Source organism: Dendrobates tinctorius, unplaced genomic scaffold, assembly GCF_039654945.1.
Source record: "Dendrobates tinctorius isolate UK_male_01 unplaced genomic scaffold, ASM3965494v1 ptg000292l, whole genome shotgun sequence".
Lineage (NCBI taxonomy): Eukaryota > Metazoa > Chordata > Amphibia > Anura > Dendrobatidae > Dendrobates > Dendrobates tinctorius.
In genome coordinates this window covers 4,383,183-4,405,637 of record NW_027361959.1, presented here as the reverse complement: position 1 = coordinate 4,405,637, position 22,455 = coordinate 4,383,183, and the positions used below count along the sequence as shown (strand labels likewise).

The 22,455-nt window shown below is 45.6% G+C and overlaps 1 protein-coding gene across 4 annotated transcripts in view; it reads right to left on the bottom strand.

Moving 5' to 3' along the window:
- Nucleotides 1-22,455, bottom strand: part of SEC24C (SEC24 homolog C, COPII coat complex component) — a 110,808-nt gene that overhangs the window by 54,102 nt on the left and 34,251 nt on the right. For all 4 annotated transcript variants that reach the window (XM_073560042.1, XM_073560043.1, XM_073560044.1 and 1 more), the window contains 11 exons: nucleotides 19,382-19,493; nucleotides 13,933-14,060; nucleotides 12,842-12,980; nucleotides 12,030-12,145; nucleotides 11,479-11,603; nucleotides 11,199-11,390; nucleotides 10,484-10,577; nucleotides 10,286-10,402; nucleotides 1,656-1,826; nucleotides 1,388-1,484; nucleotides 28-173 (listed from right to left, as the gene is read on the bottom strand). In XM_073560042.1, the coding sequence (XP_073416143.1) occupies nucleotides 28-173; nucleotides 1,388-1,484; nucleotides 1,656-1,826; nucleotides 10,286-10,402; nucleotides 10,484-10,577; nucleotides 11,199-11,390; nucleotides 11,479-11,603; nucleotides 12,030-12,145; nucleotides 12,842-12,980; nucleotides 13,933-14,060; nucleotides 19,382-19,493 (1,437 nt within the window). The remainder of the gene's footprint in view (nucleotides 1-27; nucleotides 174-1,387; nucleotides 1,485-1,655; nucleotides 1,827-10,285; nucleotides 10,403-10,483; nucleotides 10,578-11,198; nucleotides 11,391-11,478; nucleotides 11,604-12,029; nucleotides 12,146-12,841; nucleotides 12,981-13,932; nucleotides 14,061-19,381; nucleotides 19,494-22,455) is intronic.

Below are 22,455 nucleotides of genomic sequence, written 5' to 3'. Positions count from 1 at the left end.
AGCTAATCTACCCCGCCCATGTATTACCTGGAGAAGGGCGCCAATATCTTCACTCAATTTATCATCATGCTTGAATTCAACTGTGACCGCTTTATCACAATCCAGTCCTGCAAGTTCCACATCTGTGGTGTTGCTCATGTAAAAAGCGCCAAAAAAGTCAGTTGCACGGATACCTGAAAAAGTTATATTTTACAGCAATGAAAATGTTTTCCAATAAAAAAAGAAAAAAAAAAAAAATCCTATATCTTTGTATCTCTATCTATATATCTCTCTCTATGATAAATCATAGTGCATGTTAAAATAGGATATAAAGTTTCTTCTCAGAAAGATCCACCTTTTGCTCTGCCAGAACTGAATTGATGGGTAAAGTGTATATTCAGTGAAGATTATTACATTACTGAGATAGAAGATGACCGTTCCTGCTAAGACTCTATATAGGACAAAGGGGAGGATCTGTGCCTCTAGCTCCTCCCCATTCACCTTCTCCACTCTACATAGAATCTTGAGTGGGGGAAAAGGAAGGAGCTTTTAGCTGAACTCCTTCCCCCTCTGGTCTTCATAGAATCTTATCAGCAGCAACTACCATCTCCATCCTCTGTAATGGGAAAGTCTGTATTTAGAATTTTGAGAATGATCAGTCCCGGAGGAGAAAGAAGCAGATTTCTCCAAGATATATTACAAAGGTTGTTATTTTAATGTGTACTATTGATTTACAAAACAAAAATTAAAAAAAGTTTATTGAGGAGACAAAGGGTGAGATACAATACACATCCAGCAAATTAACAAGTTTTGATGTCTAATGAGTTATTACCAGGAACAAATGGTTAACATACCATGTACTATGTAACAGTATGAAAGATATTGTACAACAGATATGGAGAACTTGAATAGAAAACAAACCTTACTGTATTCTGACAAATGGAAAATCTAAATAAACTAAGTTAAACAGTGGTCATTACTGCCTGTTTAGTTTTATACAGTGAGGTACGCTGATAAAGGGCAGGTTCGAAGACCAAAAAGAAGACATTGTGGCCACAAAAGCCCCCCCCCCCGCCTCTCTCTCCCAGGCCAACACCCCACCGTCTGTTACACTTGTTTAAAGGGAACCCTGTCACGCAAATCATGCTGCCTAAACCATGGCAGATACATTGATCTCTGAATCCCTCCAACATTTTAGAGAATAATATAGCTTGAAGATCTGTCTGGTGACCACTGGGAGACAAGAGACTAGCCGTGCGCCCCCAACCGGCCCACTTTTCCCAGCGTCGCTCCAGGCGATTAACAGGTTTCTTCCATCAGCAAGCTCTGACTCATGCCAGGCGGAGGATATGCTATGTAGCTTATGTAAAATGGTGAAATCACACTAACCAAACCTTAAAGTACTCACCAGTGCTAGTTCGGACCCGCATAACCGCATCAAAACCAATATCTTTTTGGGCATCTCTGCGGAGATCATTCAAAAACCTCTCCTTATCGCTTTCCATCTGTCATGAAAAAAGTAATGATTTTATAAAAATTGCTCAGACAGAGGTCTATTTTTTTTTTTTCAAGAGAAACCTTCATAAAGTGTATCAGAGATGGAACAAGGGGAGAACAAACTGGTATTTTACTGATTAAAACACTTTTAAATATACTGTACACATTAAAGTGATTACCTGAAAGAACGTGTACTTGTAAACAGAGCCTCCGGTTTGGTATGGAACAACACCAAGTGTGGCCACATCAAGGTACTGGTTTGGAAAAAGGAAGAGGTCCACACAGCAGCCCTGCGCTACACATTCCTTGGCTAGATTGTTATAAAACGTTGTTTGAGGTTGGAATAAGGTCTACGGAAAAAGGCAATAAAAAGTAAGATCAGAAACTAATTTAATTTTTAAACCAAGCCCTAAAATGTTGCTAATTTGAGAACCAAAAATAAGAAAATAAGTTTAGTATTTAGTATAAATCTGACCTATAAATTCTTAATCATAATCCCTGCTATTAAACATTCAGTAATCCACGAAGTACCGTATTTTCCGCTTTGTAAGACGCACTTTTTTCCCCACAAATTTGGGGGGAAAACGGGGGTGCGTCTTACAAAGCGGACATGCCTTACCTAGGCTGTGATCGGGGGCGTCCAGCGGTTGCTGGCCGGTGCTGCCGGAGTCTCCAGTGCCGCGTTGTGTGCCCATCGATGCCCGGGGCTCTGCCGACATTGTGCGACAGGCCAGAGCCCCAGGCATTTCCTCGGTGAGCCCCGGGCATCGACGGGCACACAACGCCGCACCGCTGGGCACCGAAGACACCCGCAGCACTGGCCAGCAACTGCCGGACAAGCGGAGAAACCCGGCAGCAGCACAAGATCCTGCAGCAGCAGCAACGGCACACATCGGAGCCCCCCTCATTCCTGAATGCGGCCTGCAGCATCACTCCACGCCTGCCTCCTCCAGCAGCAAGCCTGGGACCCCGCTACACCGCAGCCACCAACCCCAGTAAGCAATAAGATGCAAGGATTATAAGAGGCACCACCATTTTATTAAAAAATATTTTTTTCTTATTTTTCTCCTCAAAATTTGTGGTGTGTCTTATAATCCGGAGCGTCTTATAAAGCGAAAAATACGGTATATTGTAATAACCTGACAAAACAGCAAAAAGGAGATTTTTGTGTACTCACCGTAAAATCTCTCTTAGCCTCTAATTGGGGGACACAGAACCATGGGTGTTATGCTGCTGTCCACTAGGAGGCGACACTATGCATAATCTGAAAAAGATTAACTATGGCTCCTCCTCTGCAGTATACATCCCTGGACGGCGTCAGCCTTCTCCAGTTTTGTGCAAAAGCATTAGGAGGAAGTTAACAGAAATAACATAACCATGCCTGTAATAAGGCCACCATGTACAAGCTCAAAGAACAATATGAGAACTCAACCGTAACAACGGCCCATAAGGGCAACAGGGTGGGAGCTGTGTCCCTCAATTAGAGGCTAAGAGGAAGATTTTACGGTGAGTACACAAAAATGTCCTTTACTCTGTCGCCTCATTGGGGGACACAGAACCATGGGACATCCCAAAGCAGTCCCTGGGTGGGAAGCAATGGACAAATATTGTGCAGACAGGTCCCTAAACTTGGGGCACTGCCGCCTGCAGAACCCATCTACCCAGGCTCGCATCCGCTGAGTACTGGGTATGAACTCTGTAATGTTTCGTAAACGTGTGTAAGCTAGTCCAAGTGGCCGCCTTACACACCTGTTGTGCCAAAGCCTGGTGCCGAATGGCCCAGGAGGCCCTTACCGCCCGCGTAGAGTATGCCGTGATACCGGCCGGAACAGGAGAATTGTTAAGGCGGTAAGCCTCTTGTATGGTGGACTTGATCCACCTGGCCAGGGTAGCTTTGGAAGCCGGCAGACCCTTGCGAACGCCTTCCGGAAGACGGAAAAGGGAATCATACTTCCGGAAGGGTGCAGTCCTAGACACATATATACGCAATGCCCTGACGAGGTCAAGCGTATGCAGAGCCTTCTTCACTCTATGAACCGGAACCGGGCAAAGGGATGGCAATGAAATTTCCTCATTGAGGTGGAAGATGGACACAACCTTCGGAAGGAAGGATGGGACTGTACAGAGAACCACCTTGTCCTGGTGAAAGGCTAGAAAGAGCCATCTGCAGGAGAGTGCTGACAATTCAGACACCCTGCGAAGCGAGGTGATTGCCACCAGAAAAACCACCTGTGATAGAATGCGGAGTGGGACTTCCTTAAGGGGTTCGAAAGGTGGTGCCTGCAATTCTGTCAGGACCAGGTTGAGGTCCCACGTTTCCAGTGGCCGTCTTTAGGGGGGAACCAATCGGGAAATCCCCTGGAGAAAAGGTCCTTACTTGCGGCTTGTTAGTGATGCGCCTCTGAAAGAGCACTGAGCGCGCTGACACCTGGCTCTTAAGCGAGCCCAGGGATAGCCTGGCGTCCAGGCCCGATTGGAGAAAGCCAAGGACTTTTGGGAGGGAATAAGGGAGTGGAATCTGACCGCAAGATTCGCACCAGGTGAAGAAAGCTCTCCAGGTACGGTAATAAATCTTGGCGGAGGCTGGCTTCCGTGCCCTGATCATGGTTCTAATGACGTCCGTTGAGAGTCCTGCCTGGGTTAGAACCCAGGTCTCAAGGGCCACGCTGTCAAATTGAGAGCCCCTGTGTGCTGGTGGTAGAACGGGCCTTGTGACAGAAGATCAGGACGGTCGGGGAGACGCCAGGGAACATCTGCTGTAAGTTGTACGACGTCGGCGTACCATGTACGTCTGGGCCAGTCTGGCGCGATCAGGATGGTTGGAACTCCCTCGTGTTTGATCTTCCTCATGACTCTGGATATCAGGGGGAGAGGTGGAAAGATGTACAGAAGCTGGAACTGGGTCCAGTCCTGAACCAGGGCATCTGCTCCGAGCGACCGCGGATCGTGTGTCCTGGCCATGAAGTTGGAGACCTTGGCATTGAGATGGGATGCCATTAGGTCCACGTCCGGGGTCCCCCAGCGATGGCAGATCTGTCGAAAGATTTCAGGATGGAGAGACCACTCTCCCGAGTCCATTCCTTGTCTTCTACACCCGGAATGTGGACCGCAGAGAGTACCGACCTCGTGTCTTCTGCCCAATGGAGGATATGTGCCACTTCTCTCATCGCCTGGGTACTGCGGGTCCCGCCTTGATGGTTCACATATGCTACTGCCGTGGCATTGTCCGACTGTACTCTGATATGAGAGGCTGCCAGTAAGTGACGAAAGGCTCTCAATGCCAGGAAGATGGCCCGAATTTCCAAGACGTTGATGGGCATGTTCGCCTCCACTGGTGACCACTTGCCCTGTGATGTAGGTGCACCGCACCTGTCAGGCTCGCGTCGGTGGTCAGGACCTTCCATTGATCTGAGAGAAAGGATTTTCCCGTTGCCAGTGAGGTTGGCTTGAGCCACCAGTGCAGGGACCTCCTGGTTGCCGATGTTAGCCGGAACTCCCTGTCGAGGGAGAAAGGATTCCTGTCCCAGGACTTGAAGATGGCTAGTTGAAGAGGCCTGAGGTGAGACTGAGCAAATGTTACCGCCTCCATTGCTGCTGCCATCCTGCCGAGGACTCTCATGGCAAACCGGAGATATCGGGGGGGATTGCGGAAAAGTATGCGAACTCCTAGACGGAGAGCCAGTGCCTTGTCTCTGGGAAGGAGCACCAGACCCCTGGGAGGTGTCGAATAGCATCCCCAGGAAGGTCAGAGACTGACTCGGGGTAGTCGATTATTTTTTTAAGTTGACTCACCAGCCCAGGCGACTCAGAGTGTCGATTGTGATTGAGATGCTGACCTCGCAGTCCTTGAAGGTGGAAGCCTTGATGAGAAGGTCGTCCAGGTACGGAACGACTTCTATGCCTCTGGAGTGTAGAACGTCCATGGTGGCAGCCATGACCTTGGTAAATGTTCTGGGAGCCGTGGCGAGTCCGAACGGGAGAGCCACGAACTGGTAGTGGTCCTGGTCGATTGCGAACCTGAGAAATCTCTGATGGGCGGGAGCAATCGGTATATGCAGGTATGCGTCCTGTATGTCTATGGAGGCGAGATATTGTCCTTGCTCCATTGACGCAATGATGGACCGAAGGGACTCCATGCGAAAATGACGAACTCGTACATACTTGTTGAGTTGTTTTAGGTCTAGTATGGGCCGGACGCTGCCTCCTTTCTTGGGGACTACGAATAGATTGGAGTAGAACCCTCGGAATCGTTCGGCCGCGGGAACCGGTACTACGACTCCTGCTTGAAGGAGAGGGGAAACCGCTTGGTGGAAAGCACGAGCCTTTTCTGGCGGTTTTGGTGGAACTGAGGGGAAGAACCGGTTCAGTGGACTGGAAGTGAACGCTATCTTGTATCCGGAAGACACTATTTTCCCTGACCCACTTGTCTTCTGTAATAGGCAGCCAGACTTGCTGAAAGAGTAGAAGTCGTCCGCCTACGGGTGGGGTGTCTTCCGGAGTTCGTGAGTCATGGTGAGGAGAAATTATGAGGTTTTCCTCCTTTGGGCTTCGCCTGGCCTGTTTTCGACTGCCAGTTCCTGTCTGGCCTCTGTGCTGCCCGTGGGTTGTCCCTGCGTGGAGAGCGGTTACGATTTTGTGCTGGACGCGAGGCGGACCAGCCCGAAGAATTCCGAAAGGATCGGAATCGTGTTTGGTTACGCCATTTGAACATGCGTTTAGGTTTTAATTGAAGGAGAGAGGTACTCTTACCCCCAGTGGCACTGGATATCATTGTGTCCAACTTTTCACTGAAAAGCCGTCCACTGAGGTACGGGAGATGCGTGAAGGACTTTGAGGCCGCATCCGCTTTCCTTTCCCGCAGCCAGAGGATACGCCGAATCGTGATGGCGTTTGATGCAATCCCCGCTACACCTCTTGCGGAATCCAGGGCTGCAAGAAGCATGTAATCTGCTACCACTGCTATTTGAACCGCTTGGTCCGACAGCTCAGGATTTGAAGCTTGGAGGCCAGTTTGCAATTTTTTGGCCCAAGCCTGAATGGCCTTTGCCGCCCATACTGAAGCGAATGCGGGAGCCAGGGAGGCCCCTGCAGCCTCAAAAATTGAACGAGCCATGCGTTCGACCTGCCGGTCTGCTGCGTCCCTGAAGGTTGAGCTATCTGGCAGTGATAGGATGGTCTGTGCTCCTAGCCTAGAGACTGGGGGGTCCACTTCAGGCGGATCTGTCCACTCCTTGGTGTCCTTTTGTGGGAAGGGATACCTAGCCTCCACATATTTGCGATTGGTGAATTTCTTCTCAGGCTGCGAAAACTGCTTAGTAAGGATCGCTTTAAATTCCAGGTGGTTAGAGAAGACCTTAGGTGGTTTCAGAACACCTTGAAAGCAAATCTTGTGTTCTGGGGCTTCCGTGGTTGGATCGGAAATGTCCAGCACCTGATGGATGGAAGAGACTAAGTCCTCAACTAGCGCTGTATTGCTAGGGGGACAAGGGGCCAGAGACCGCTCCGTTTCGTTGTCTGAGTCACAGATGCCTTCCGAATCCTGCGTATCGCTGAGGCGTTCCCTGGTGAGCGAGCTGGGGCGAAGGCCTTCTGTCGTCGGGGATCGCTGTGGAGATCTGCGTTGTCTGTCTCTGGTAGGGGATAGTCTAGGCGACCTGGAACTACGGTGTCTCTCCCTAGAGGGGGATGACAGTGTGCTATGGGATGACGCAGAGGAACGCGACGTGTGGGTGCGCTTACGTCTGGGAGAGCCAGAAATGGCCTGTCCCTGAGTGGAGCTGTCCCTTTGCTGGGTAACGCTCATAGCCGAGACATGACCCTGCAGAGCCTGGAGCAATGTGGAGGTTAGGTTATCTATGGACTGCGCCATAGACTGACATCTGGGTAGCCCATTCCGGTGTGGTAGCAGCCGCTGAAGCATTGGTAGGAGCCTCTTGGGGTTCTGACCCAGTATTCTGGACAAAGTCCTGACAGTGCGGGTACGTGCGTGCTGCCACTGGGGAGAGTGGTTTTGCAGGCTGTGCAGAATGCATAAAAGCAGTCCTGCTTGGTTCTCTTGGACCTTGAGCCCGGCATAGTGCACAGAGTGCGGAAGGGCTGGCTATGAGAGGGCCCTACAGGGGTGGCTATGCAGGGAAAAACCTATAGCAGAGCCTTACAGGGAATCCGGATTCACAGCCGAGTAAAAAACCCGAGCTGTGATCTTACCCCACTAGCGTGCCCCTAGGTCCAGCGCCGAAGATCCACAGTCCTGTGCCCCCCAGAGACTGGCTGGCATGGTGCTGCTGATGCCTGCAGCAGAAATAGCCACTGAGAGGATGAGGAGGGAGAAGAAGGGGGCGGTGAGCTGAGAAAGAGCGCGCAGAGATGTGTAAAAACGCGCCCTTTCTGTCTCGATCCGCCTTTTCTATGACACTGTAGAGTGTCATATTTGTCATCTGGGGGGCGGAGAGGAGGCGGCGACCTCAGCTAGGCCGAAGCCGCAGCCTAAATTAGTTACCGATGCCCAGAAAGGGCTCCAGGCCAGCGCGGAAGTCCGGGAGTGGGTCAGATCTGAACCGTACCCCCCCGGATGGAAAGGCAGGATAGCGGTGGGGCCACAATCGGAAGCAGGGCCCTGTGATGGGTCCCCCTGAGGCGCTATGGAGTTGGTGCTGCCGCAGAGACAGGGTCGCAGGGAGCCCTGTGTCTGTATGTGCCATGCCTGCCCGCACTCCCCCCCGGCCCCGACAGGAGCCCGCAGCTGGGCTGGGGTCCCTGGATACTGTGAGCTGCAGATTGCCATGGTACAGACCCTACCTGAGGCGTCTCAACCCAATTCCCCCAGAGTGGGATTAGGGAGGGTGCTGCTGTCACCATCAGGGGGCTTCCTCCTCGCCTCGACCTCAACCCAAGACCAAAAGGAATTGGGGAAGGAGGGGGGTCTCGACTTCGAACCAGCACCCGCAGGACTGGGGAAGGAGCGACATGGGGAACAGCCATCTCAACTTCACCCGGGCACCCCATAATAGGGGGCCGAGGAAGGAGCCAAGCCAGGAGTCTCACAGAAGACCCACTTTTCTTCATCTGGCATCCGGAAAAAAAAAACGGAGTGAAAAAGAGAAAAAATTCTTTAGGTGTGCTTCCTATGCGACACTAAGCAAAAACTGGAGAAGGCCGACGCCGTCCAGGGGTGTATACTGCAGATGAGGAGCCATAGTTAATCTTTTTCAGATTATGCATAGTGTCGCCTCCTAGTGGACAGCAGGATAACACCCATGGTTCTTTGTCACCCAATGAGGCGACAGAGTAATAGTGATTTTGCCAAGAAAGAAAGCAAATTTGATAATTAGGAAATTCCTTTAAAGGAAACCTGTCAGCAGGATTGCGCACAGTAACCTACAGCCAGTGTCAGGTCGGCTCCGTTACACTGATTATAATGATACCTTTGTTGATGAAATCTGTCTTGTGGTTGTCGTTTAATCTTTATTGTAAGTTATGAGTTAATGATATGCTCGTGCTCTGGGGCGGCCTGTGGGGGGTCCCCATGTGGTGCTCTGATTCGGTAATCATCAGTATGACTTCTGAAAGATCACTGATCCCTCATTGACCTGACCACTATTTTACATAATGAATATTCTTGCTAGAGTAAAAAAAATTGCCTCCTCCAAGATGGCGCCGACTGTGCAATTGCATTTATCGGTTCGCCGATAGATGCTATTGCGCAGGCGTGGCCGGCGCCATCTTGGTGTAGACAATTTCTTTTTTTTCTCTAGCAAGATGGAGTTGCCTGTGCAGAAGCATCTATGGAATTGCCGATAGCTGCTACTGCGCAGGTGCCATTTTGAGACAGTTTTTTTTATAGGAATTTATAGAATCAAATAAAAGAATTATGTGCACATTTAACGTGCAATAAGAGCCGACGCCTGCCTGCTGAAGGTGTTTCTTTTTTTTTCAATATATGAAGACCCCCCCCCTCACAGGCCGCCCACGAGCATAACATTAACTCAAAACTGAAAATAAAGATTAAACAAACACAAGATGGATTTTATCAACCAAGGTATCACTGCAATCAGTATAACGGCACCAACCTGACACTGTCTCCAGGTTACAGTGCACAATCCTGCTGACAGATTCCCTTTAAAACCATGTGCTCATGTAGCTGCATTTAACTGTTCAAGCACAGTGGATGTGATTTTATGAAAACTCATGCATGTTGTGGGGTTGATTAATCAAGAAAGGCGTAGACAGGAATAGCGCATGCTTGTGCTAGACCAATCTTGCTGGAGTAGAAGGCACTGAATTCATTAGGAATCCAAGTGATGTGCACAGCCCAAGAAATGCTTCTACTGTCAGAGACTGATGGAGCATTTCTGGAGTATAGGACACAGACACTTCATGAATTTGAAGGTGGGTGCGGCAACGCTCCCATCCAATTTCACACAGCTGATTCAGGTTGGCATGAAAACAACAAAAGAATTGCTGTCATGTGCCAGGAAAGACGTGGGCTCAGCGCTGGAGCCCGCATCAAAGGGAGAAATACGACCTATGATGCACCTATACGTCATATGTTGTGAATCGGTTAATAATGTATATGAACTGCTGTTATATTAACCGATTCATATATATTTGTTAAAATTTTACATGAATCAGTTAATACATTTTATATATACTGCGACTGTATGTAAGGTAATAATTAGTTGAGAATTTTCTTCTGGAAAATGTTGTACCCTTCCAAGTGAGTGATCCTATATTTCATTGTATGGCGGGTTTTATAATTCGGACAATGTACTAAACCGGCACCTGCCTGGTCCCAATAATGCTGGATTACCTTCTCTTTATCTGTATTGAGGAGCTTCTTATCATCTCTGTTCTTCAGCTTTCCTGGTGCTTCAGCTATTGGAAGAGTAGTGTGAAAAACAAAAAGTTTCCCAGCGCAGTCGGCTGCCTAGAAAGAATACACAAAATGACTGCGGAGCTGCAGGACAGAACGACATCAGACAAGAGATTCAACTTATGAGATATTTACCTTCAGGGCTTCCAGACCAGCTTGAATAACAGGTGCAAAAACAGTCTCCGTTTCCCTGGTGTCTGCAAACAGCTCTGGAATCTGGTCTAATAAACTATGGGAGACAAAGGAAAGACCAGGCAATGGCTGTTACTTTGCTGAAAGCACGTACCGAAACTTTGCAGAAAGTTTTTCAGAGATACAAAACGAATAGCCTTGGATAGGTCAATCACATTAGTGGTGCCTGACTCTTAACTAGTGATGAGCGAGTATACTCGTTGCTCGAGTGTCCTCCAAATATTTTGGCGTGCTCAGAGATTTAGTTTCTGTCGACGCAGCTGCATGATTTGCGGCTGCTGAACAGGCTGAATACATGTGAGGAATGCTTGTTTGTTAGGGAATCTCTACATATATTCAGGCTGTCTAGCAGCCGCAAATCATGCAGCTGAGGCGACGAAAACCAAATCTCTGAGCACGCCAAAATATTCGGAGGACACCAGAGCATGCTCGGGAAATCCCAAGCAACGAGTATACGCGCTCATCACTACTTAACACCCATGTTCACCGTTTCCCACGGACAGAGCTGCAGGTCTAGAGAACTCCTTTATGCAAGCTGGCTCGCATTAAACAGATGCAATTACTAACACATAACGATTATCAAGAGAAATAGACTTTGTATTAATAATTATGGTTTAACTAATTTGTTGGCTAATCTATGGATAGGACTGGCGATTACCTGGTAATGACAGTCCTTGATTCATTCACATTTACAAGAAATCCATCCAGCAAAGGGACAAACATATCAGCCACATCAGACACCACCATCATCTGCGGCTGTGCTAGGGAGCTTTTCACATTATAGAAGTGAAGAACTTTGTTGTAGGTCACAAATCCAACTCTGATCACCGATTCTTCCATGCTACCTTCCCTAGAAATAAGAAAAGACCGAAGTTATTTATGGATCATAACTTATTAGGAAAGTGTGCACAAACAATTATTAGTGAACGAAGACTAACCTGGGCAGATAATCAATGAGCTGCTTCAGCTCCTCGCAGATCAGTGCAACTAAGCCACTCTTCACAGCATTGTATGAAACGTCAATCATGAAGATGAAGGCTGGGGGGTTTGGGAACTTATTATTCTGTTTGTGCAGACAAAAACAAAGAAGAGGGGAAATATGTGAATAGACTCAATTAATCCATGAACTTGCCATGTGTCAGATAATCTCTTAAATGGATATTCCCATCTCAAAGATCCTATGCCAATATGCAGTAGGTGTGATAATATTGGCAAATACTTTCAATTAGTGAATCAGAAGAACTATACTGCATTTCTATGTCGCTATTTACTATATCCATGGTGACGACCAGTAAGATAGTAAGTTAGTTGTTAGCAGTTGTAACCATGGATACCCAAGGTACTGCAATGCTTTGCACATGGGGTAAACAACATAGCGAATCAGAAGAACATTTCTAATTGAGGATATGTGCGAATATTATTATACCTACTACATATTGGGAGAATATCTTGGAGATGGGAATACACCTTTAAGCATAGTTTGCTATACCTTGCAGTAATCAACTGTTGCTGTGAACTCGTAAGATCCCATTGAGAGTTCAGGTCTATCGTAGCAATCTACTCTCTTTCCTGTGTGATCCAAGTGCTGAAAGTAGTGAGGTGGCACTGCAAAGTGGGATAAAAAAGATGCAAGTTGTCAATAATGGCAAGCTAAAATATCCATACACAGGCCATCAGTCCATAAAATATCATAGGAATATAATCTAGACAGAAAATTCCAATGATACATTTTTATCATTGTAATAGCTTCTTTAAAAAAACAAAAAAAAAAAAACAAGCTATCAGATCATGTATTATTTTCTGTTAAACAGAAAGGCGGTCACAGGAATTAACCTAACCCTGGGTAAATAGCCCAAAATATATTTTTTTCTACATATACATACCTGACTTTTGTTCTTTATAGTACATTTACCACTGTAAAGCAATCCCTAACAAGGGTATGTGTATTGGCTGTAGGGTAGGCTCCAAGTGCAAAAAAAATTTAACATATGAACAGCAATGTCAAAACGACTTGCTGTGTATATGTTGTGTTTTCTCTAACTTTTTAACCATTTCATGCTTTGAAGTGGCTAAAAGAAGTGACCTGGTCACAAGCTGCAATGTGCACATACACTAAAGAGGTCTTCAGAAATTCAGATGCAAAAAAAAATCAGCATGGTAATTATAGCTCTCACTTCCTTGCTTAGAAGCCTCCTGAAAGGAAAACCTTATACATGAAAGATTTGGAATGTAATCGTCTAATCTGGGTGATAACCGAGTCATAAGCTGAGTACGCACTTGGAAACTATGTAAGTAACTTACCTTCAGTGACACAGCTGCAAAAGCAACATTGAAACCTTCTCCCACCCTCAATAAACTGCATATAGGGGCACATATAGGCTTTACATCGGTTGCATCGAATAGGTCCAGTCTCACCATGATCAACCATACAAGGAGGGGCCTATATAGGTAGGAACAATACAAAAACACAAATGAGAAAATAACCACTTCAATATACCAAATATGTTGATTTAACTTTAAATTGCTACCGAACAAAAATGTTTACTAATGTCCAGTTAGTCAAAAGGAGTGACAATTATCTATCATGAACTACTCGGAGAGGCAGACTGCTAGCGGAGAAGAGATGTCTTCGGTAAGAAGCTTGTGACTGTAAAAGATGCTGACATCTCTAGAGAGTCAGGAGTCCTTTTATTATTAAATATATTTATCTCCTACCAAACATAATTTTTGATACTGCATTTCATAAAAATGTTGCACCATGTGGTCTTTACAAACACTTGCTTCCTTGCACATTCCTGGCTGCAGAATGAGAAAACTGAGGATCCAATCAGCTCTAAGGGGAAAGTTAGTAACTTTTTTTTTTTAAGGCTCCTTTTCAGCTTAAAAAAACCCAAACAGGAGTTCTCAGATAACTCATTCTGCAGACAGTAATGAAAACCCAATTGTAAAGCTCGCTATATGTTCATACTTGGGTTCAATTAAGTATTTGCATCTGTTTTAAAGGAAAAAAAAATAGAAAATTTGTGGTCTCAAAAATGGCTATATATATAAACCAGATATTAAGATGAGCATTTTATGTGTCCAGCTAGGGATAGACTGATAACATCAGACAGGAATATGTCCAAGAAGGATTCTACTGCCATTCAGACGTGGGAGTACACGAGCCTCTTCTGGAGCAAGAAATCTATTTAATAATGCATGCAGTTTGTATTGTCTATCCGGTGACAGATCCCTTTTACGTTGCTCCTTTTTCTTTACTCGTTCCATGTTATACATTGCTCTACGCAGTGCACTTCAATTGAAGCAGACTTGTCATATATCCATAAAGGCTAATTAATGAGGACCGAGTGGAAATATCATGTGGCCTAGATACAAGTAATATACATTGTTACCTCATCTGATGGTAAGGTTGCCAGAGGTTTAATAACAGCAGCAATTGGAACTTGAGACTGTTTTGCCATATCGGAGGTGGCTGGAAAGTTGTATGAAGAACATCGTATATAACGGGGACTTGCATTCCCTAAATTGCAAAAAAAAAAAAAAAAGTGTAGTTCAGTGCATACAATTCTGGAAACAAAGTGTTAAGTATAACAAAGTAGAAAAAAAGACAACCATGTGGATTTTTACCCCCTCCCAATATGTGATCTACTATTACATTATATGTCAGGTCCCTGACGCAAGCTTAGAAATTGAGCTTACACCTTTGCAGACAGATGATGGCTATGTGATTAAAGCATCATCTCCTTCTTACAGAGGTATGTCCATGCTTGGCCTAGGAGGTCGGTCATTCCACAATCCAATCATTTAACGTAAAACAAAAAAAAAAAAAATTGTATATACAGTACAGACCAAAAGTTTGGACACATCTCATTCAAAGAGTTTTCTTTATTTTCGTGACTATGAAAGTTGTAGATTCACTCTGAAGGCATCAAAACTATGAATTAACACATGTGGAATTATATAATTAACAAAAAAGTGTGAAATAACTGAAAATTTGTCTAATATTCTAGGTTCTTCAAAGTAGCCACCTTTTGCTTTGATAACTGCTTTGCACACTCTTGGCATTCTCTTGATGAGCTTCAAGAGGTAGTCACCAGAAATGGTTTTCACTTCACACGTGTGCCCTGTCAGGTTTAATAAGTGGGATTTCTTGCCTTATAAATGGGGTTGGGACCATCAGTTGTGTTGTGCAGAAGTCTGGTGGATACACAGCTGATAGTCCTACTGAATAGACTGTTAGAATTTGTATTATGACAAGAAAAAAGCAGCTAAGAAAAACGAGTGGCCATCATTACTTTAAGAAATGAAGGTCAGTCAGTCTGGAAAATTGGGAAAACTTTGAAAGTGTCCCCAAGTGCAGTGGCAAAAACTATCAAGCACTACAAAGTAACTGTCTCACATGAGGATCGCCCCAGGAAAGGAAGACCAAGAGACACCTCTGCTGCAGAGGATAAGTTCATCCGAGTCACCAGCCTCAGAAATCGCAGGTTAACGGCAGCTCAGATTAGAGACCAGGTCAATGCCACACAGAGTACTAGCAGCAGACACATCTCTACAACAACTGTTATGAGGAGACTTTGCGCAGCAGGCCTTCATGGTAAAATAGCTGCTAGGAAACCACTGCTAAGGACAGGCAACACGCAGAAGAGACTTGTTTGGGCTAAGGAAAACAAGGAATGGACATTAGACCAGTGGAAATCTGTGCTTTGGTCTGATGAGTCCAAATTTGAGATCTTTGGTTCCAACCACCGTGTCTTTGTGCGACGCAGAAAAGGTGAACGGATTGACTCTACATTCCTGGTTCCCACCGTGAAGCATGGCGGAGGTGGTGTGATGGTGTGGGGGTGCTTTGCTGGTGACTCCGCTGGGGATTTACCATATATACTCGTGTATAGGCCGACCCCCCTAATTTTGCCACAAAAACGGGGAAAACTTATTGACTCGTGTATAAGCCGAGGGTGGTGCTGCACAAGGGTTAATGGTGGCCCAAAAAGATGCTCCATAGATAAATATCCCCATAAAATGATGCAAAAGGGTTAATGGTGGCCCAGCAAGATGCTCCATACATAAATACCCCCATATTCTGCACAAGGGTTAATGGTGTCCCATGTAGATGCTCCATACATCAATACCCCCATATGCTGCACAGGGGTTAATGGTGCCCCATGTAGATGCTCCATACATCAATAACCCCATATGCTGCATAGGGGTTAATCGTGGCCAAAGTTGAAGCTCCATACATCAATACCCCCCATATGCTTCACAGGGGTTAATGGTGCCCCAAGTAGAAGCTCCATACAAAAAATACCCCCCCACATGCTACTGCTATAAAAAAAAAAAAAAAAAAAAAAAATAACACTCACCTCTCCGTCGCTGGGTGCCGGTGTCGCCGCTGTCTCAGGCCCCCGGCACTGGCTATATTTACCGTTCCCGGTTCCATCGCTGTTTCCGGGTCCTGTGCAGTGACGTTAGCAGAGGGCGCGCACTGACTACGTCATCATGCCCTCTGCTAAGTCACAGCCAGAGGACCCGGACACAGCGATGGAACGGGGAGCGGTAAGTATTGCTCTGCTCCCCCGTCATACTCACCAGCCCCCTCCTGGCGCCCGGTCTCTTCAGCCCAAAGCCCCTGCTTCCAGCATGATGTCGGCGTCCCAGGCTGTCATGTGGTACCGCTCATTAAATATGCGCATATTCATGAGTTTAATGAGCGGTACCAAGTGACCGCTGAATGCAGGAACAGCTGGGACACTGAGATCATGGGGGAAGCAGGGGGGCTGCAGAGACCATGCCAGGAGGGAAGGGGGGGGGGGAGGAGGAGAAGTATGGTCTCTGACAAGCCCCCCACTACACCTCCGACCCCCGTATATTACTCGTGTATAAGCCGAGAGGGGGGGACTTTCAGCCCAAAAAAATAGGCTGAAAATCTCAGCTTATACACGAGTATATACGGTATTCAAAATTGAAGCTCATCAAGAGAATGCCAAGAGTGTGCAAAGCAGTAGTCAAAGCAAAAGGTGGCTACTTTGAAGAACCTAGAATATAAGACATTTTCAGTTGTGTCACACTTTTTTGTTAATTATATAATTCTACATGTGTAAATTCATAGTTTTGATGCCTTCAGAGTGAATCTACAATTTTCATAGTCATGAAAATAAAGAAAACTCTTTGAATGAGAAGGTGTGTCCAAACATTTGGTCTGTACTGTATATATACACACACACATATACATACAGTGCCTTGCGAAAGTATTCGGCTCCCTGGAACTTTTCAACCTTTTCCCGCATATCATGCTTCAAAGATAAAGATACCAAATGTAAATTTTTGGTGAAGAAACAAGTGGAGCACAATTGTGAAGTTGAACGAAATTTATTGGTTATTTGAAAATTTTGTGGAAATTCAGAAACTGAAAAGTGGGGCGTGCAATATTATTTGGCCCCTTTAACTTAATACTTTGTTGCGCCACCTTTTGCTGTGACTACAGCTGCAAGTCGCTTGGGGTATGTCTCTATCAGTTTTGTACATGGAGAAACTGAAATTCTTGCCCGTTCTTCCTTGGCAAACAGCTTGAGCTCAGTGAGGGTTGATGGAGATCGTTTGTGAACAGCAGTTTTCAGCTCTTTCCACAGATTCTCGATGGATTCAGGTCTGGACTTTGACTTGGCCATTCTAACACCTGGATACGTTTATTCGTGAACCATTCCATTGTAGATTTTGCTTTATGTTTGGGATCATTGTCTTGTTGGAAGACAAATCTCCGTCCCAGTCCCAGGTCTTTTGCAGACTCCAACAGATTTTCTTCAAGAATGGTCCTGTATTTGGCTCCATCCATCTTCCCATCAATTTTAACCATTTTCCCTGTCCCTGCTGAAGAAAAGCAGGCTCAAACCATGATGCTGCCACCACCATGTTTGACAGTGGGGATGGTGTGTTCAGGGTGATGAGCTGTGTTGCCTTTACGCCAAATATATCGTTTGGCATTGTTGCCAAAAAGTTTGATTTTGGTTTCATCTGACCAGAGCACCTTCTTCCACATGTTTGGTGTGTCTCCCAGGTGGCTTGTTACAAACTTTAATAACATTTTTTATGGATATCTTTGAGAAATGGCTTTCTTCTTGCTACTCTTCCATAAAGGCTAGATTTGTGCAGTGTACGACTGATTGTTGTCCTATGGACAGACTGTCCCTCCTCAGCTGTAGATCTCTGCAGTTCATCCAGAGTGATCATGGGCCTCTTGGCTGCATCTCTGATCAGTCTTCTTGTTTGAGATGAAAGTTTAGAGGGACGGCCGGGTCTTGGTAGATTTGCAGTGGTATGATACTCCTTCCTTTTCAATATGATCGCTTGCACAGTGCTCCTTGGGATGTTTAAAGTTTTGAAAATCATTTTGTATCCAAATCCGGCTTTAAACTTCTCCACAACAGTATCACGGACCTGCCTGCTGTGTTCCTTGGTCTTCATGATGCTCTCTGTGCTTCAAACAGAAGCCTAAGACTATCACAGAGCAGGTGCATTTATACAGAGACTTGATTATACACCGGTGGATTATATTTATCATCATTAGTCATTGAGGACAACATTGGATCATTCAGAGATCCACAATGAACTTCTGGAGTGAGTTTACTGCACTGAAAGTAAAGGGGCCGAACAATATTGCACGCCCCACTTTTCAGTTCTTGAATTACCACAAAAATTTAAATAAAATAACCAATACATTTCGTTCAACTTCACAATTGTGTCCCACTTGTTGTTGATTCTTCACCAAATATTTACATTTGATATCTTTATGTTTGAAGCATGATATGTGGGAAAAGGTTGAAAAGTTCCAGGGAGCCGAATACTTTCGCAATGCACTGTACATGGTGGCATGTACACTGAACTGTTATTATGAACAGTTAAGCAGGTTGAAGATGGAATGATTATATCTGCCCATCAACCATCGTCAAGGTAATTATAGCAGGTTCCTACTTACCCATAAATGCAAGCATTGCTGAGGGAGGTGTCCACATTCACCCAGGAACACAGATATCAGCCTTAGGGCAGAGACACACTGCCGAATTTTTAATCTGAGAATTGCATTGCAAAACTCGCACTGGCTGTCTGCTCTCCTGACCTGAGCTTGACAGCTGCATAGTAATCCATCACACTGTCATGCTCAGGTCAGGAGAGGTGCTGGCCAGTCCGTTCAGTGCGATGCAATTATCGTACGAGAAATACGCCAGTGTGTCTCTGCCCCTAGAGACCTATTCACACACATAGGGACCCATCAGTTTTGAGAACACATTGAGGATGGTTGATGGGCAGATATAATTTGGCCAAATTTTATGCTAAGCATCTCATATTTTGTCCTAATATTCAAAAGCCATACTGCTATTCAAATTTCACATTGACATGCTTTAGCATGATAGAGTGCAATTATTTTTTTGTATATTGTATATGGAGGTAGCTCCTCCATTTTTGTCATATGGAGAATCATGGCAGGTCAGTTGCAGCATTTAGGGAACATGGTAAAAAAAAAAAAAATGTAAAAAGTCAATTGTGAAATTGCACTTTATTCGCAATTTCACCGCATTTGGAATTTTTTTTCCCCATTTTCCAGTACACGATATGGTAAAATCAATGGTGCCATTCAAAAGTACATCTCGTCCCGCAAAAAAACAAGCCCCCACATGGCCATATTGACAGAAAATAAAAAAAAGGTTATGGCTGTGGGAAGGAGAGCAAAAAATGGAAACGAAAAACGGAAATACTCCTCGTCCTTAAGGAGTTAAAATTAGCAGCTGGCTATCGAGAAATAACTTTAACGAGAACCCATTTTATAGAATTACAAGCCAAGTGTACCTTGATCTTTGACCAGGAAGTTGGTAGTAACGAGCGGTGGAACTTGCCCCCTCAGTCCAGTAATAAACGGCTCAGACGTCCTGTTAGCCCGATCATCTTCTATTACCTGGATCTAAGAGAGAAAATACATCAAGAAATAGTTCAGAGCATAATAGAGAAGTTATTAAACATGATTACAATACGTGATGTGTTTTAATATGTCACATATGAGGGTGAGATCAGAAAAATCTATACCACATGCAACATCTAATATTTGGAAGAGTAGGGAAAAAGTCCAGGGAAAATAAACTACATATGAAAAAGAGAAGGTGCTGAGAAACATGAAAATGCTCTATATAATACACCGGCAGGAAAATTCTCTGAAGTCAGTGTGCAAATCACACGTGTATATGTTATATTCTTATAGGCCACCGAGGTGAAGCATTTCATAAGCCACTGTTCACACTTGTGATGATGGTATTCTCTGTATTACACACCACAGTCCATTTCAAACAAAGCTATAAATATTCAGCAGCGAGAACAAACAGTATCATCGGGCCAGCAACACGGAAACAGCTGATGACCAAGGATGACTAGCTCAAGTATCACTGATGAGAAGATTACAACAAAGGTAACTAGGTCATCGATGTCATATGGCCGGGGAGGTTGGCACAACAGTAAAGCGTGGCTTACATCCCGAACGGCAGATAAAATATGTGGTCTTTACAGCAAATCTGGCCGATGTCACATCATATCTACACCGTATGTAGACCAGGTATTAGGAATAGAAATATTATTGTGCCCACCACAGAATTACCCAGATTTTGTTGTAGATTCAAATCAAATGTAATGGAAGAAATGTAACCGTCTCCTCTTAGCTAGAGATGAATGAATATGTTCGGAAAATGATCGCCGAATCCAAATTTGCCATATTTGTGCCATATCAGTGCCGATTTTATGTTTGACGATCGTTTCCGAACATATTCGCTCATCTGTACTCCCATTGACTCCAACAGCTAATAATGCAAATATGGCGATCGTAATATTCGCTCATCTCTTCTCTTAACCTCATAAGGACGAAATGATGCAAATTATGGTGCTGGGTCCTGAGTTTTAGCCCCACCCTATTTTACGACAAAAGGGTTCATGAAATTTTTCTAGTTGAACTAAACACTATATAATACTGACTTGAAGAGCAGAATAAAAGTTTATTTTTTTTTATTCGGTCTTTGTTGTGGAGATATTAGCGATTTATGTATTTGGCAATGAAACATGTTTTTTTTCAGGTGTGCATTACAGAAGAGATTTCACAGGCAGCGTGGACTTTTTACTCTTTCTGGCGCTGAGCAATCATACGCAGGCAGGTACATACTCTAAGGAAACAAGAATATGCCCCGCACCCCCACCACAATTGCATTGACAGGCTGAGGTCCTCACTGGAAGAGAGATGACGTGCTAAAGCTCAGTAGACCCGAGTGTGCTTAACTGACATCTTTCAGCTCTCATCTCCAGCAGTCAGTGTGGGGGGGGAAGGCAGTGTTGCAGAAGTTAAGTCTCATTACAAACAATTCTTAGAAGCTATCCACTCAAATTCAAATGAATTTCATTGGTGGGACCAAATACCAATTAGCATCATCAAAGTGAAGTGCTGTCAACTCTGTGTGGGGGGAGGGATAGCACAGCAAACTGCTATAGAGGAAAGCTGATAATTTGATAATCACACTCGGGTCTTCTTTCCAGCACATGTAATCACTCTGAGAGGAGAGCTACTTTAAGTTTTTGTAATGAGACTCAAACGCCTCAGCACTACCCCTCCTCACAAGGACTGCTGGAGACGAGAGCTTAAAGCCGTCAGTCAATCACACTCGGGTCTGCTGTGCTTCAGCACATCACTGCACTGAAGAGCGCTGGCTGTCAATACATGCTCCACTCTGAGCCTGTTCGATGCTGGGGGGTGCTGCTGCCCGATTATGACTGGCCAGTATCAGAAATAAGTAAATCTCTCTGGGGACGCTCTAATTAAATAAATTTAAAAAAAATAATTAACTGGCTAGGTGCGAAATATCTTGATAGCTACAGTAATATTTCCCCAAAGGAGAGTTGAAATAAAACAGTAAATAGTACATTGTGTGTCCAGTTTAAGTCCTCTTTCACACATCCGCTGACGGCGGTCAGCCGAAATCCGCCAAAGTAGAAAAAAAAAAAATGATCCGCCGACGTAGAGAGACGAACGGATGACAGCGGACCACGGATCCGTGCAAGGTGGAACGCGTCTTCATTTAAAGGGACCGCGGCCACATAGCGATCTAGGGGGTTACCAAGCATCGCCGCGATATCGCGTGATTCGGCGATCTCGGGGGATTCCAACAGTGCAAGAGTCGGCAATCTCGGGAGAGCGAGAAAGAGCGAGAAAGAGCGAGAGCGAGCAAGAGCGAGCAAGAGCGAGAGCGAGCAAGAGCGAGAGCGAGAAAGAGCGAGAGCGAGAAAGAGCGAGAGCGAGAAAGAGCGAGAGCGAGAAAGAGCGAGAGCGAGAAAGAGCGAGAGCGAGAAAGAGCGAGAGCGAGAAAGAGCGAGAGCGAGAAAGAGCGAGAGCGAGAAAGAGCGAGAGCGAGAAAGAGCGAGAGCGAGAAAGAGCGAGAGCGAGAAAGAGCGAGAGCGAGAAAGAGCGAGCGAGAGTGAGAAAGAGCGAGAAAGAGCGAGAGCGAGAAAGAGCGAGCGAGAGCGAGAAAGAGCGAGAAAGAGCGAGAAAGAGCGAGAAAGAGCGCGAGAGAGAAAGAGCGCGAGAAAGAGCGCGAGAGAGAAAGAGCGCGAGAGAGAGCGCGAGAGAGAAAGAGCGAGAAAGAGCGCGAGAGCGAGAAAGAGCGCGAGAGCGAGAAAGAGCGCGAGAGCGAGAAAGAGCGCGAGAGCGAGAAAGAGCGCGAGAGCGAGAAAGAGCGCGAGAGCGAGAAAGAGCGCGAGAGCGAGAAAGAGCGCGAGAGCGAGAAAGAGCGCGAGAGCGAGAAAGAGCGCGAGAGCGAGAAAGAGCGCGAGAGCGAGAAAGAGCGCGAGAGCGAGAAAGAGCGCGAGAGCGAGAAAGAGCGCGAGAGCGAGAAAGA